Genomic DNA, 15966 nt, shown 5'->3' with positions numbered 1-15966 from the left:
TCTTCCTCTTGTGCACGTGTGTGTTGTCTCTCTCAAAACAAATTTTTTTAATTGGAAGACAAGCAGTATTTCAATTTACTAAGGCAGAACAAAAGTTAATAATAATTTAAGGAATTGATAAGTTATTTTATAGGTAGCCATATCGACAGAGACTGAGCAGTGTATTCAAGGGACAGATACTGAAAATGAGCTATAACATACTTCTATAATTGTGATAATAACAATGATGACCATAATATAATCATAGTTACCATTTATGATCATCTACCAGAGTGACAAGTTCCAAGCATTTTTGATTAAAAATTAAAAAAAAAAATCATAACTCTGAAGGCAGGTTTTTAAGAGTAGGCTCATAAGATTTGCTACAGGGCACTTTCATATGCAGAGTACAGTGTTTCATTTCACAGTAAGTCAGCTGCGCTGGTTGAAGCAGGGGCGAGACAAGGATAGGGAGGTTCTGCTGGGCCACTGAGGGAGGCATCATGTAGTGCAAACAGGGTAGGGTTTGAATACCATGCGTCAATGCCCTTTTTGGTAAAAGCCATTCTAGTTTTTAAAAACTGGTATACTATGGCTCTTCATGCAATCTTCGAAACATTTTATAATTATTGTTATAGGTTTCCCTATAACATTTCTTGTAACCTCCAAAGCCTTACTGTATATAAAAATGAACTATTTGGAATGCAATGCTGTCAGAACTACTAGCACAACAAATCTTTGGAACTGAAATTTATAAAGTGAAAATACGTTATGGAACCAACTACATCTTCTCAATTGTCATGTGTGTTCTCAATTTTTACTTCTCCTCACCTTTGGTAGATCTCTCAGCTACGTACATGATCACAATCCATGTGATCTCACAACCATCCCACATTTTTCCTATATATTATCGTGCTTTTTGGGCATCAATCTCACTTTCCATAGTTTTGTCATGTGTGTGCATGTGAGATAAAGACACATAATAATGAGATAGTAGTGGCTATAATAATCTAATTTAGATTTAATAAATTAACTTGAAATATGCAGCATATGTAAATATGCTTACTGTGCTTGCTCTTTTGGGTAATGATTGGATAGAAACTAATGCCTATTTGCCAAAGAAGCTAATTAGTAAGCTCATGACTTAATGTATAATACCATTCTAAAAATGTGATGGCTAAGTAAGCTCTAATACTTCATTATAAACATTAGAAAGTCAAAATATCACCCAAATCTAAGCTGTGATAAGAATGTAAAGTATAATAAACATATATATCAGGGAATTCAAATAGCTCATACTCATACTATAGTGAGAAGCATCTGTGACTCAGGCCTTCAATGAAACTGGAACATGCAACAAACGATTACTGTAGATAATACAAAATAAAACCATAGGTCTAAGAACTGGTAAGCGTTCTCTTTTGTGGAACTTGGCACTTCAGACCTTTGGACATAACAACATATACAAAATTTCAAATTAAGTTTATTCTCTTAATGTGTGGTTTTCTCCCTACTACCTTTTCTTCCATCTACTCTCTCAGTTTTAATATACAATCCTCAGGATTTATTACAAGTATAAGAGACATTCCAAGCCCTCTCTAAGGTCATTCCTGACTGCTGAAGGTATCCTCCCTAACTCCCGGGGTGCCCTCCGCTTCAATCAAGGCCCCCCACACCTCTCTGTAACAAGCCCAGCACAATGCAGCCTGTTTTCTAGCCATTCTCCCAGTCACTCCAGCCCTGTGCTAATCAGATAGAATGGTTCCATTTTTAAATCTCTATCTTGCCTGGGAAGAATACACTGACCCTTCCTTCTCCAAACTCCTTACCACTTCGTGTCAAATAATCATGTGACTCTGAGAATTGATGACCTTCAATTGGTGGTCATCTGCCCATCTAGAGGGTAACCTTCTTAAAGGTGGATAGTCTTCTCTCTTTTAAGCTAGTTATCTCCAGTGCTAGCTCACTTATTTACTCTTCCCTCCTTTCTTCCACTGACAATTATATTTCTTAGAATTAAAAGAGCTAATGCGGTAGGTATCTTTTCCAATCTCCTACCCAATGCAGGAATGCCATCTTCAATACACCGGAGAAGTATCAGAGGATGGCACAGAGGGTGTAAATTAATTTACATAATTAAAAAAACACTTTAAATAACAACATATACTTTAAATATTCCCACTCTATCCAATTTAAAATTTTTATGGATGTCTCAGGATTTGGGGGAATATTAAAGACGTAGATTTAATTTCCACAATTTCAATTTATTAAACTCAGTGAAATAAGCACAAGGTAAAAGAACAGAAAAATAGTTCATTATGAATGGGAAAGATACTTTTGTTTTAAAAATATCTTAATTTTCTAATAATTTAAATAATATATGAAACAAGAACTGTTTTTATTTTGAGATCATGTTTTCAGAGAAAAATATAAAAAATTCATAATTCCTTTCAATTAAGTCTGCTGACATATAACTGTGATATACTGTGATACTGCAAATGATTAAAAGTCTATTAGCAAATTTGACAAGAATATTTAATCTGCAAGACTTAATGAGAAGTTTTCCAAAATTCTGATAAAATTTAAAATTTCTAGTCTACTAGCACCTCCTAGTGGAAAGTTTAAAGGATACAATTCCAACCAATCGGAATTCAGAATAGTTATCACATTTAAAACTGCTAAACCAATGGCAGTGTGAATCCTTGTGATATGTAAACATGCCTGGAAAAAAAAAAAAAAGAAACATTTCATTAACATGACTGATTAAAAAAAATCAAAGTACTAAAAATGTACATGATATCTCAACTATTAGAAGCAAAACATTTCAGCAACAGTTATTGTTATAAACCATCTTTCATGGTAAAATATATAAAATATATACACAAAGAGTATGTAAGAACATTTTACTGTTTATTGGTATCCTGAACCAAGGGTATATATGCATTAAAAAGATAGAAACTAAATTAATCAGTTGATTTTCTTTTATAAAAACAACAATGTATAATTTATAAGTTATGATCAAAATTAATTATGAGGATTATCTGGAGATTTTAATTTATCCATGTCATCTCTATTTTCCATTGCCAGAAAGAGGTTATATCTACATATATACAAAATAAAAAGTAAGAAAAACACTTAAAACTGTTTGAAGAAAAATATTTTATAGATACTAAGGACTGTATAGGTGTTTTCTCTAAATAAAAAATAAAATTTAAATTTCAAGTTTACTTTTGTCTTAAAAAATTAATGAATTCTTATTTATGAAAATGGCTCACAATGTAACGAAAAAGCCCTCAGCTATTAGTGTAAAGCAAGCTGCCATCTTGTTTCTAATTCTGAATGTTCTTTTTTCAATGACAAATTTTCATGAGTTTGATTTATTCAGGAAAGAGGTGGATGTTGCCTTGCAAATATATACTTACAGTCTTTATACATTTTGTGTATGATTCCCAGTAAGGTAACAAACATTTTGATCATCGATTTGGTCACTTTTAAAAATATAAACAAAAATCCTTAAATTATTCAACATTTTTGGTTGACAAAAAAAAAACAAAAAAAAAAAACCTATAAAGTCATAGGGTAGGTGAAAAATAAGTCACTACTTGAATCTAACAATTATGAAGAAACACCAGTTCATAAAAATTAAATGCTCACCATAATCTGGATGAAAAATTTGGCGAATTAGAAGAAGGAACCATTCTTTGGTCAAGCCACCCATATCCAAACCAGCTTCCCCTACAAACGTAACTTTCAACTTCTTTTTTAAGTCTGCTCTTTTCCGGGTTAACTATTTGAAGAAATTATATTATAGAGAAGAACAAAGAGCAGTAAAAAGGAAATTAACTTTTTCAATTCTGGGAAATGTGGTAAGCAATCTTTATCTTTCTTTACAATGTCATAAAACTCACTCCATTCATCCATTCATCCAGTAATTTGTCAGATACTATGTGAATTAAGCATTATTATGTCTGTCATATAGATTAAGAGAAAGATTAAGAGAGATCAAGTACTTTGCCCAAAGTTACTGTCTCCTGGGTTCCTACACTGCCTCCAAGATTTTAATTTAACAGGTTATATCATAAAATAATTAATTTCCTTTTCTTTAACTTTCCTTCCTGATTTTAAAAATCACATAATGACATCAGCCATTATCTTATAACAGCCACATGAAGATCTGGCTGAAGCACTGTAAACACACGAAGCTCTGTAATATACACATATACATACAATCAAAGTACCTCTGAGCCTGAGTATACTTAATATACCCTGTAGGTCAGACCTCTATAGATGAGTAATCTGAGGCCTGGAGAAGTTAAAATGACTTGTTACCCACCCAACCAGTAACAAAGGTGGGTCTAGAATCTAAGTTACATATTCAGAAACACGAATTACTCATTTTCAGTGTTCAACACAAAATCCTTTTCTGGGGAGTTAACAACAAACCATTAAGAAACATAAATAATGAACATAAGGCTTAATTGTGAACACACGACTGATTTTAACTATGGTATCAAAATATAAGGATGCACACCTACTGGCATACAGAAATGAAAAACAGATTACTAAGATTTCAGTAATACACCATGTTGTAGAATTTATTTAAAGTTTTAATCAATTAGTTCCATGTTGGAATAAATGATCTATACCTCATCAAGCGAATCACTAACCAGGTGTGTCCGTCTTACTTTCATATTTAGAAATAGCATGTTCATATCAGGTCTCTGTCTTCGAGATACTTTATCCACCAGACTTTGCTGATTAAAAAAGAAAAGCAAACATTTTACTTTTTAGTTTTTACTTAGACTATAATTTCATTTAAAACATTTAAGCACTTGACTAAAAATCAGTTGTATCCTTCTCTATGCCCTCTCTCATATAAATATTTTCATAAACTCAATTATACAAATTATTATTATTATATATTTATATATTTTTTTCATTTTGAAATAATGATAACCAAACGGGGTCCAAAAGGGAGGACCAAAAATAATTCACCTTCTATAGTAAAGTATGTTGCATATCAGTTTCCATATGTCTCATGTTTTAAATGGTAAGTCTTTCTGTCCAATAGATACAAACAAAGTGGGAACATTTGAAATGAGGTACATACTACTGATGACAAGCTTGGCTTAAGCTTTTTAAATAGTACTGAATTTACTCTAAAAGCACAATTAGTCTACTTTTAGAAAATAATATGTCAACGTTTATCAGAAACATTAATAAGGTCCATACCCTTTGTCCCAATAATTCCAATTCTGGGAATTCTAAACACAAAAACTATTTTATACAGTGAGATGTTCATCACAGCATCACCTATAAAAGTGGAACTTTAGAAATATTCTATATATGTATTTATATAATGGAATCTAATACTATTAAAATGGATGGTTATAATTATATAAATACCATGAAAATATTCAAGAAAGGTACAAGTGAAAAAATAAGGGAACAAAAGTGTGTATACAAAATGGTTTCAACTCTATTGCCTTTTAAAAATAATACAGAGAAGGAATAGCAGAAGAAAATTTACCAAAATATTAACAATTGTTATGTTTGGCTAATGGAAATGTAATTTAAAAAAATCTTTTTTTCATGGTTTTTCAAAATATAAGTAACGAGTATGTAAAAAACATTAAAGATATCTATTAGAAATACATAAATATTTATCATATAGCATCTACAAGCTTGTATAATTTATTTAATTAATTTTATATAATTTATCTAAATAATTTTTATCAGACTACTTCATCTTCTTTGGTAGCAAAGGAAAATTACTCTACAGACTAGAGATGAACATTTCAGACATTTTAAATACATGCAGCAAAGTGCTTTAGTAGATAAAATGTTAATACCAAAAATCTACATAACACTATACTCATGATTTTATAGATTGCTATAATAAAACACTCTAATTCAGAGCACTTCATCTCTGTATTTCCAATTCTAAAGACTTTTACTTTTTATTTTTGTTTCCTATTTTAGAAATTTTATTCTTTTTAAAAATTTATTTGTCTAAGTGATATAACGTACAGCATAGGGAATATAGTCATGACACTGTAAAAACTTCATATGGTGACAGATGGCAACTAGACTTATCATGGCGATCATTTCATAATGGGTAAAAATATCGAATTACTATGATATACATTGAAAACGAATAGGATACCATTTGTCAGTTACACTCCAATTAAAAAAATTATTATTTTTTTTTAGTTTCACATTTACAGGGTAAATATTAGTTAACATACAGGGTAATATTAGTTTCAGGTGTAGAATTTAGTGACTCATCACTTATATACAAACCCAGTGCTCATCACAAGTGTCCTCCTTAATGCCCATCATTCATTTAACCCATCTCCTCTAACCTCCCCTCCAGCAACCCTCAGTTTGTTCCCTATTGTTAAGAGTCTGTTTTATGGTTAACAATAAACCATAAAACCACGTTTTATGAACCATGTTCATTTGTTTTGTTTCTTAAATTCCAAGTAGGAGTGAAATCACATGGTATTTGTCTTTCTCTAAAGGTTTTTAATAGTGTTTTTCTTCCTTCTCTGGGTCTTCCCTTTGATACTCAAAAAGATCTATACTCCTGGGGTAGTATCCTACTGTCCCCTTTCCTATGTTCTGTTCCCAGTCTAGCTCCTGGAAAGCCATAGCTCTGGAAATAATCAGCAAACAAATTTATACTAAGATACTAATGGTAGACAAGGTTTAGTGGCTACTCCTTCCATCAGGAACTAATATTTAATAGAAAATACTTCAAACAAAAGAAGTAACCCCCAAATGGTAGAATTTGGGACACAGTCTGATGAGGAAGTTATTTTTGTTGGGCAATCTCTTTCGCAACTTCAGATAAGCTCTTGTTTACATTAACTACTTGTAAGGCTCTCTGTCCTTGGGTCAAAATGATCACCAGTCATTAATTCCAAGTGGTGTGACAATTTACAAGTTAAAATGTTGGGAAACACCCATAATAACACATAATTCCACTTAAGTCTTCAGTCTCTACTCATTTGTGTCCATTCTCTGTGGAAGACGCCTGTGACAGCGTCTACAGCTGCCACTCTCGTTTTAATTAGAAAAAAGTTCCACAGAAGATATCTGATGTTTCAAATATGAGTGCCACAGCAGAAAACTGCTCAGAGGAACTAAGGGAAACTTCTAGCTCTTTCAGACTTTTTGTTTTTACAAACGTACAAAATCATAGCCCTAGGTAAAAAAAAAGTACTAAAATTGCATAAAATTGTAACTATTGGCTGCATTTATGTTCTGTTCCCAGTCTACCTCCTGGAAAGCCATCACACTGGAAATATCCAGCAAACCAAGTTATACTAAGATGCTAATGGGAGACAAGGTTTAGTGGCATGAAATTGCATAAATGCAACTAATAGAAACTGCCAAAATGAGTAGCTCTATAGACTAATATTTGAGCCAATATCTACCCGAGATGAAGTAATAATTCTGATGCCAAATATACCTGTTTAAATTTACTTTTCAGGGGGGTACAGTGGCTTTGGAACTCCCTTGGTACACACAGGCAATAACGTTTCTTCTAATATTCTCATAGTCAGTGTAAGCTGACTCTGGGATGTCACCAGTCACTCAAATCTTTTGTCCTGCTCTGTGACAGAAAAAAATACTCACCTTCTGGGAACTGAATTACTTAAGAATAAACATTTCTTATTTTTAAAAGCATTTTGAAGTATTATAATTTATACTTTAGAATTGTTTTTATAGTCTTGGACAAGACATGGAAATCATTTCTTTTTATTCTGAGGATCTCTTTTTATCTTTAGAAGACTACAGCCAACCTTTCTTCTAATTTTTAAAGTAGTGTCATGAAAGCAGATACTCCAAATATATGAGCATTTAAATATATAGTCTAGCATTCTAATAAAAGAAAATCTGCTCCTTCAGAGCAGTATCTATTAGATAGATCTGTATTTATTAGATAAAATACGTAGTTTTCCTGCACTGTGCTGAACCACAGGCGGCAGGGGTGGTAAGGATAGGCCCAGAGATCAACTTCATCCGAACGCACGATCTGCCTTCAGCCAGTCTGACTACCATCCCAGTTTCTATGGGTCTCCATGCATTTTGGTTCCCTGAGAATCGATAAAATGTCTTTCACTTTTTTTGGACTTATTTCCCAGTTTCCCAACATTGTACATCTTATAACTTTCGGGTTATTTCTGTTGGATTTTCATCAAACCTAGGGAATATTCCAGTGGTTTGAGAGGTTTGCTCGTAAGGACACGCCTGGCCTTCCTATAGTTCCCACCAGTGCTCTGACGGCTGCCATGGACCTGGAATATGGTCTCCCCAGAATGGCATCCAACAAGTTCCCAGTACTTTGGATCTGTGAGAGGCTTCTAATCTTCCTGCTCTACTCATAATACAGTGAGAATTTGATGAGGGCTAGCTCTTTCTTGTATAGTGAATAGGTTTAAGCACTTCTGGGGGGAGTTAGAAAATGAATTTTACTTTGAACTTTTCCTGATTATGCTAGAAAAATTCACAAGACACTTGATTTATTTATTAAATTAGGTACTATATTGATTATAGTCAGCATAAATACGTTTTCGTAGCTGGCTTACCCTTGCGATGCTTATCATCTGTTGCTCTGAGTCTCTCTGAATAATGATTTTTTTTGCAGCTATAGAAATAACGAATGGGTACTGACAGAAGGAAAACCTGCTCAACAAATGAAAACAGAAAAAGCAAAATGGTGTATTTTTAGCAAAATTATACTAAGGGAATCTAAGGTACCCCTCCTAACAATATAAAACATTACTTTTGTATTGTGTTTTACCATTTACAAAATGATTTTATGTGTATCATCTCTTTCAATCCCCACAGCCTTGTGAAGCATAGATCATTACTAGATGCACTATGCTTTCATCCTCTAGAGCAAGCTACATCGAACGTTCTGAAACGTGCTCATCACTTACATGGTTTATACAGAAAATTTCAGTTTATGAATAGTCACCTGTAGATCATTACCTGTGAAAATATGGCCGACATCAAAACCAGGAGGCAGAAGTGCTAATGAAGGAGGATTAGGACAGAAAATTCATGTGTGGAAATTATTATAAAAATCCATTATTACATGGATATTTCTGATGTGCAAGCTTCATTGTATTTAATGATGTAGTTGAATTGAATGGTATATATTTGTAAAGACACACAACATTATGATCAAAGGTCATGAATATAACTAACTTCCTTCCTGGATCAGAGCTGATCTTATGTTAATAAAAGAGCCACAAACTATCCCAAGAGAAATGCCTTTAGAGAGAACTACTATGGCAACTGTGACACTTCAGGAGCCAGCCTTTCACCAGAAGTGGCTGCAATCACTCCATCAGTTACAGCTGGAATCCACTCAAGTACAGTCAAACCCTGGATGCAAAGAAGGCATTATGAGGAAAAAGGAGATAGCCCTAGTGTGAACCACAAATAAAGCAGCTTTCTCCAAGAGGCGACTGTCAATTAATAAGAGCTATTCAGTACTAATGTGTAATAGTTTTGAATCACTAAGTGCTAACTAAAAATCTGGAAATAAAACAGGTACAATGAGCTTAGCAGGATATATAACGGTTTTATTCTGTACTTTCAAACAGTGTGTCTCAACCTTGTCCTAGTCATGCACATAGAAAAATGGTACTAAGCAAATAAACTGATGTGGCTGCTCATGGCCAAAGGTGACTTGCTCTAGGGCTCCAGGTCCCCCTCTAAGTCCAGGCTGGCTTCCCCCAAACTGAAAGGATCATAGGATCAAAACTCCCCTGTAACTCATTCTGGTACACCAATGCTGTAGCCCAGTGGTTAGAAGAGCTCTGTATTAAAAGATGTCACTGAAATATGCACAGTAACTTTTGGAATTGTTCTGTCTACAACATTACAATTATATTAAAGGTGGAGAAAAAAAGTGTCTTTGTAAAATAAGTCAGCTTTGCCAAAAGAACATCCATCAGACAGAACAAGGTCCCCAGAAACAGTTCTTATCTGGTTCTGAGTGTTCAGATATGGACTGAGATATGTCCATAAGACCAGTCTATAGTTTTGGCCAATTCTAGTAGAAAGGGTCCCTGGTGGACTGAACCAATTTATAAAGTAATCTGGGGTTTTGAGGATACTTATATCCACACTATATCTCTTAATCTCCTTTAGAATAAACACACTCTCCAGGATATCACATGGTCTGGGATTAAATTATGTTTGGGACAGTCTCACTGGTTTAATTCAAATTATGAATGTGGATACAGGTGCAGTGTATTAAAGAATTTGGTCAAGTGTTTAAAAAAATCTATTAAACTATTGTAGTAAATACTTTGTGGTGAAGCCCCTTTGCTGTAACACCCCTTCTTTTTATATTGTGTATAAAGGATACTTTTTCTGCAGAATAAAGTAGAAAAGGAATGAAATGTATGTGTGTATGTGCACATGTGTGTGATTGCTGTGTTAGATCAGGCACTGCACTGGCAAACTCAGGCCCATGGAACAAATATGGCCTACCACCTGTGTTTGTATAGAAAGTTTTCTGGGACACTGATGCATGCATTTATCTATATATTATCTAACACTGTTTTTGTGTTACAGTGGTACACTAGAGTTGGTATAGTCCAAAGAGCCAAAAATATTTACCATCTAGTTCTTTTTTTTTTTTTTTTCAACGTTTATTTATTTTTGGGACAGAGAGAGACAGAGCATAAACGGGGGAGGGGCAGAGAGAGAGGGAGACACAGAATCGGAAACAGGCTCCAGGCTCTGAGCCATCAGCCCAGAGCCTGACGCGGGGCTCGAACTCACGGACCGCGAGATCGTGACCTGGCTGAAGTCGGACGCTTAACTGACTGCGCCACCCAGGCGCCCCAAACCATCTAGTTCTTTAGAGAGAAAGTTTGTGACCACTGTACTGGATGATAGCATATAGAAGAAGACGACATAAGAAACTTGCATACTAAGATACAACTTTTCCCTTCTTAAAAAGATGTTGTTAATCAAACCAAAGCCAAATTAACATGTATATAAACTCAAAATGTAAGAAAAAAATGCCTTAAGAAATATAATGATGTTTCAGGACTGGATATCCAAAGTTTATATATAAAGTCATATGCAGATTTAAATTTATTTTTAGAAATTTAACATCCAGTCATTGTTTTGAACAGTATTTCATTTAGGTAAGTAACCAAAATGAGCTTTTGAGCGTACCTGTGAGAGTTTCCAAAGCTCTGCCAGGTGTGGTATTCTTCCATGAGATCAATGTGATCCAATGTGGAATTATAGAAATCAGTATAAGGAATAAGGGGAGGGTGAGCCAAACTGTTTGCAGTATCTGTAAAGATAAATTCTAACAATGATCTTTTCCAAAATACATATGATTCACTCTAATAAGAACACCAGATAGACTTTATCTAGATAATTTCTAGACTTTATCTAGAAATTCCTATTTTAAGCAATTGTAGTTCCGAAGTTAAAAGGTAGTTTTAAAATTATGGTCCGAATGCAGCCAATAGTTTCTTGCTTTTACAAAATAACTTGTGGTGGGACTAGAAGACTATAGTAAAGGGAGTACACAGATGGTCACCTTCTCCCACCACTTCCCTGTCAGTGTGTTCTCTCCTAGGAATTCTCAGGAATCAATGCATGTTCCTGTTTCTTTATGGGTCACTACTTAAATTTTTTTTTTTTTTTCAACGTTTATTTATTTTTGGGACAGAGAGAGATAGAGCATGAACGGGGGAGGGGCAGAGAGAGAGGGAGACACAGAATCGGAAACAGGCTCCAGGCTCTGAGCCATCAGCCCAGAGCCTGACGCGGGGCTTGAACTCCCGGACCGTGAGATCGTGACCTGGCTGAAGTCGGACGCTTAACCGACTGCGCCACCCAGGCGCCCCTATGGGTCACTACTTAGCAGGTCACGTACAGCAGATGGCCATAACACAGAACACTGCCCAATAAAATGCATAAAGCTTTTCCATGCTTATAAATTAACTGTGAAATCTGTTATCAAAACAAGTAGATTACAACTCTTCACTTCAAAGGAAAGTTTTAAAATTTAAGAGAATGCCTCTACAGTACTTTGAGATCCTTATAGAAACGTCCCTAATATTTCACAAAATACAAGATAAAATCATAAAACCTACTGAGTAAAGACAACACTTTAGATGCTGATGGGATCCACCAGGAGCACTTTGTTATAGGTGGAAATTCTTCAGGCTTTGCAGGAAACAGGCGTAAGGAAATAAATTGCAGCAATCTCTCTACCAATTGTTTGAACCTCTTCTGGGATAATCTGGTAAAGATTTTGAAATAATTCCAATAAAATTCACATTTTCTACTTTGGCAATATATTTGTTAGATATCAAAGTGCATCCTGTACACATACAATTTTAGAATATCCCCTCAAATTTTATTTCTTAAATTGCCAAACATTTGAAAAGATGCAAAATCTTACCTTGAATAGTGTTTCTTGGTTAAATAAGAAATAAACACCAAAATTACTATAAAGTTAGTCTTGAGCATTTCATTTTTAAGGCTTTCAATATGCAGTCAATCCTTGTTATTCAGACTCAGTATTTGCAAATTCGCCTACTTGCTAAAATTTAATGGCAACCCCCAAAACCGGTATTGGTGGAGCTTTCATGTGTGGTCATTTGCAGATGTGGAGAAGGGCAAAGAATGTGAGTTGCCACATGTGCATTTTCCCAGCTGAGGTCGAACAAAGAAACACTCTCCCTTCTTGTTTTAGCTTTCATACTGTAAACAGGTATCCTTTACACAATTTACTCAGTGTCATGTTTTCCACACTTTTGTGCTTTTTGCTGTAATTCTGGTGTTTTAAAAGTTCCCAAAATGCAGTGCTGACGTTCTGTCCAGTGTTCCTAAGTACAAGGGGAATGTAAGGTACCTTATGGAGAATAAACTTGTGTTAGACAAAGTTTGTTCAGACATTATAGTACTGTTGGTCATAAGTTCAATGTTAATGAACTGACAACTTATATTAAATAAGATATCTTTACAGAGAATGGAGATAAAGCAAGATTATGTATTCATTGGTTGATGGAAATGCTATGACCCACAGCTCACATGAACCTAACCATGTCATGTCTCATGGGAACAATGGTTCAGTATTTGTTAATTCACTGTTAGCAGCAACTTTACAGAACACGAATATCATGAGTAATGAGAATCCACTGTATTTAAAAATAATTTTGAAAATGTTTTGCCTCTAATATTTTCTCAATCATAGAGAAAAGTCACTGTTTATGTGAGTATAGTTCTATGAAAAAACATACCGTATTTTTAAAAAATTGATATTGATGGCTAATCTATATTTTATGATGATGTTATTAGGTAAGGAAAAGACACTGTGTGTCTTTACTGACATAAAGATAGGAAATTAAAAAATACACACTGAAATAGTAGTATCTGAGCAAATCCAGTCACCATCTTTGAGATATATGAAAACCAATGACAGGAAGGTGAAAGCAGTGGACAGAAATCTCAACAGCTTGCACCAGCAAGTGGTTACTTGCCCTCTCTGTGGTACTGACATATATGTTTATAACTGGCTTTGAAATACTGTTAATTAGAAGATCATTTCTAAAGACCTGAAAACATTTGAATATATTTTGTTATAAAAGCACTAATATCAAACTTGCAACTGTACGATTATCAGAGTTCTTATTAGTATCATAGAATGATTTACTTTTTAAACCAGTGAACTAGGAAATGATGATCAGCTTCCACTAAGGTAGCTATCTGTCGTAGCAAGTGAGCATAGATGACATACGTAGATGTGTTATTAAATTGAGGATTCTGAAAAAGATATTAAAGATAATTGTGTTAAAATTTTGTTAACATGTAAAAGGAAAGACACTGTGCTTAATGAGCTAAGTGGTAAATTAGGAAACTACATTTGAGATTACGAAATACTGGGTGAAATTCTAGAAAACAATAATCTATTTGTTTGATTATTTAATTAACAGATTCTTAGATTTTGGCTATGGTACAGCAGAAAGAGCATGGGCTTTGAAATTAAGACAGATCTGGGTCTGAGGGCTGATTCTACCACTTAGGCATGTTCCTTAAACTTTGATTCTCAATTTCCTCATCTGTAGAACAGGAATGATAATACCTATCTTACTTGTTTTAAGTAGTAAAAAAGAAAATGTATGTAAGGCTCCTAGCTCAGTGGCTGTTATAAGTGATGGCAATCACTGTCATCCAATTTAAAAACCTGGTTCTTCCTTGATTAAAAAAAAAAAAAAAAAAAAACTAACAAAAACAATGCTGGAAAAATGAAATAAAAGCTGGTTGTGAAACTTTGGCCATTATGAAATGAGTTAGTTGCATATCTCACAAAGAACAAGGAGAGAACCATATAACAGCTTTCGACAACTTTCAGATGTTAAAGGGACACTGAAGGAGTACCTGAAGGCTAAGCAAAACCTCTAGTTATATTTCCAAAATCTAACACTCTTCTCACGATGTGCATTTCAAAACGTCATGGAAGAAAGGATTATTATTGAAAAATAAACTGAAATTGTGGGAAATAAGAGAGCACCATGTATTTTCAAAATTGACTTACTGGCAAGCACGAATTCAAATTCAGAGAATGCCCTCAGTTGATAGCCTCACCTAGTGGTGCTCAAGAGAAGGTATCATGGGCAGAGGGGACTGCTAATTAATATACTCACTTAACAAATCTGAACAAGCTGTCATTTCTCTGGCTTTTACTATCTACACGTGTCCTCTCTTTCTTCTCCCTTTGCCTTTGTCCTCCTACTTCTCTCTTTCCCTTTTTTCATCTCTCAACTACCTCTTTTCCATCTTCCTCTTTTTTTCCATTTTTCCTTTCTCCCCTTTCTTTTATTCCTACCATGCAGGTTTCTTTTTACTGGACATAAAATTGAATTGAACACCATATCTTATTTAACATAATTTTTTCTTACCTTTAAATGAGATAAGTATATACACAAGCACCTTTTGTAAATTGTAAAGACTATACAAAAGCAGTATGCTTGCTATGTAATAACATATTTCTTTTTCAAAAAATAATACAAACTAAAAATTGCTTTTCATTTGTATCTCTCACGAGGAAAAAGTTCATCACCTTTGTAGAGCAAATATAAGCAACCACTTTGATTTTTCCATTAGAACTCTAACAAAAGCATTTACTGAAAATACCTAGAGAAGTTAGAAACCTACTAGTTGGGAAATACAATAAAGTTTTGGAGCCCGTTAGAACTAGTGACAAGAAAAGAGGTTGGCTGGAGGAGAAAGAGGTGCTTCCATGCTGCTTGTTACCCAATACCACAGCAAAAAGGCAAGAACTACATTAAAATTTTAATCTCCAAGATAATTTAGCTTCCCATTGTTTATCTGTTATAACTTTAATGTTCTGGTTATATTATAATCTAAAAAGTATCAATAATGTTGCCCAAAATACTACTTAGTACTTGATATCATTTCCCTTAACACATGCATAGACCAAGATCTGAGTTAGACAACTTCGATTCTTGCTTTCTTACCTGTAAAAGTATAAAATATGCTCTAAGATCATCTTTTGTTCGTGGACTGTAAAAGAAACAAGCATAATTGACTATAGATTCATACTTGATCTTATAGCATCAAACAAAAAATGATCACTACATGTTTCTGCGAGAACTGAGTTGGTAAAAGCCAAAACTGAGACTTAAGTTAATATGTATGATTACTGAGACAGTAACATTCACGATATGCTGGGAATATAGGTTCCTCTGTGCTTACCCTTGGCTGGTTCTGAAGATAACTAAAAAGTGAATTAAGTAGGCTATAACATTTTTGGGGGTAAATATCATGACTAACTCAGGAAGGAGTTAAAAATCTATGAACAATCAACAATTTTAGAACACTTATGTTTTTGTTTTAATAAAGGATAGCTGATATCTCACTTAAAAATACTGATGCACTGAAGTAAGAAAATATGTTTGTGTTTAC

General features: G+C 34.1%; 1 protein-coding gene across 4 annotated transcripts in view; it reads right to left on the bottom strand.

The window, feature by feature from the left end:
- HECTD2 (HECT domain E3 ubiquitin protein ligase 2) overlaps positions 1–15966 on the bottom strand; it is a 79206-nt gene that overhangs the window by 19954 nt on the left and 43286 nt on the right. For 3 of the 4 annotated variants that reach the window (XM_045438188.1, XM_045438190.1, XM_045438189.1), the window contains exons 7-14: positions 15519–15564; positions 13694–13803; positions 12129–12277; positions 11194–11317; positions 8577–8673; positions 4626–4733; positions 3634–3766; positions 2612–2700 (exon numbers count right to left, since the gene is read on the bottom strand). In XM_045438188.1, the coding sequence (XP_045294144.1) occupies positions 2612–2700; positions 3634–3766; positions 4626–4733; positions 8577–8673; positions 11194–11317; positions 12129–12277; positions 13694–13803; positions 15519–15564 (856 nt within the window). Of the gene's footprint in view, positions 1–2611; positions 2701–3633; positions 3767–4625; positions 4734–8576; positions 8674–11193; positions 11318–12128; positions 12278–13693; positions 13804–15518; positions 15565–15966 lie in introns of those variants that run through there. The other variant, XR_006701597.1, reaches the window with a different exon arrangement.

Source organism: Leopardus geoffroyi, chromosome D2 (genome assembly GCF_018350155.1).
Source record: "Leopardus geoffroyi isolate Oge1 chromosome D2, O.geoffroyi_Oge1_pat1.0, whole genome shotgun sequence".
NCBI classification, from domain to species: domain Eukaryota; kingdom Metazoa; phylum Chordata; class Mammalia; order Carnivora; family Felidae; genus Leopardus; species Leopardus geoffroyi.
The sequence above is the reverse complement of the archived record's forward strand: the minus strand, read 5'-3'. Positions and strand labels throughout refer to the sequence as shown.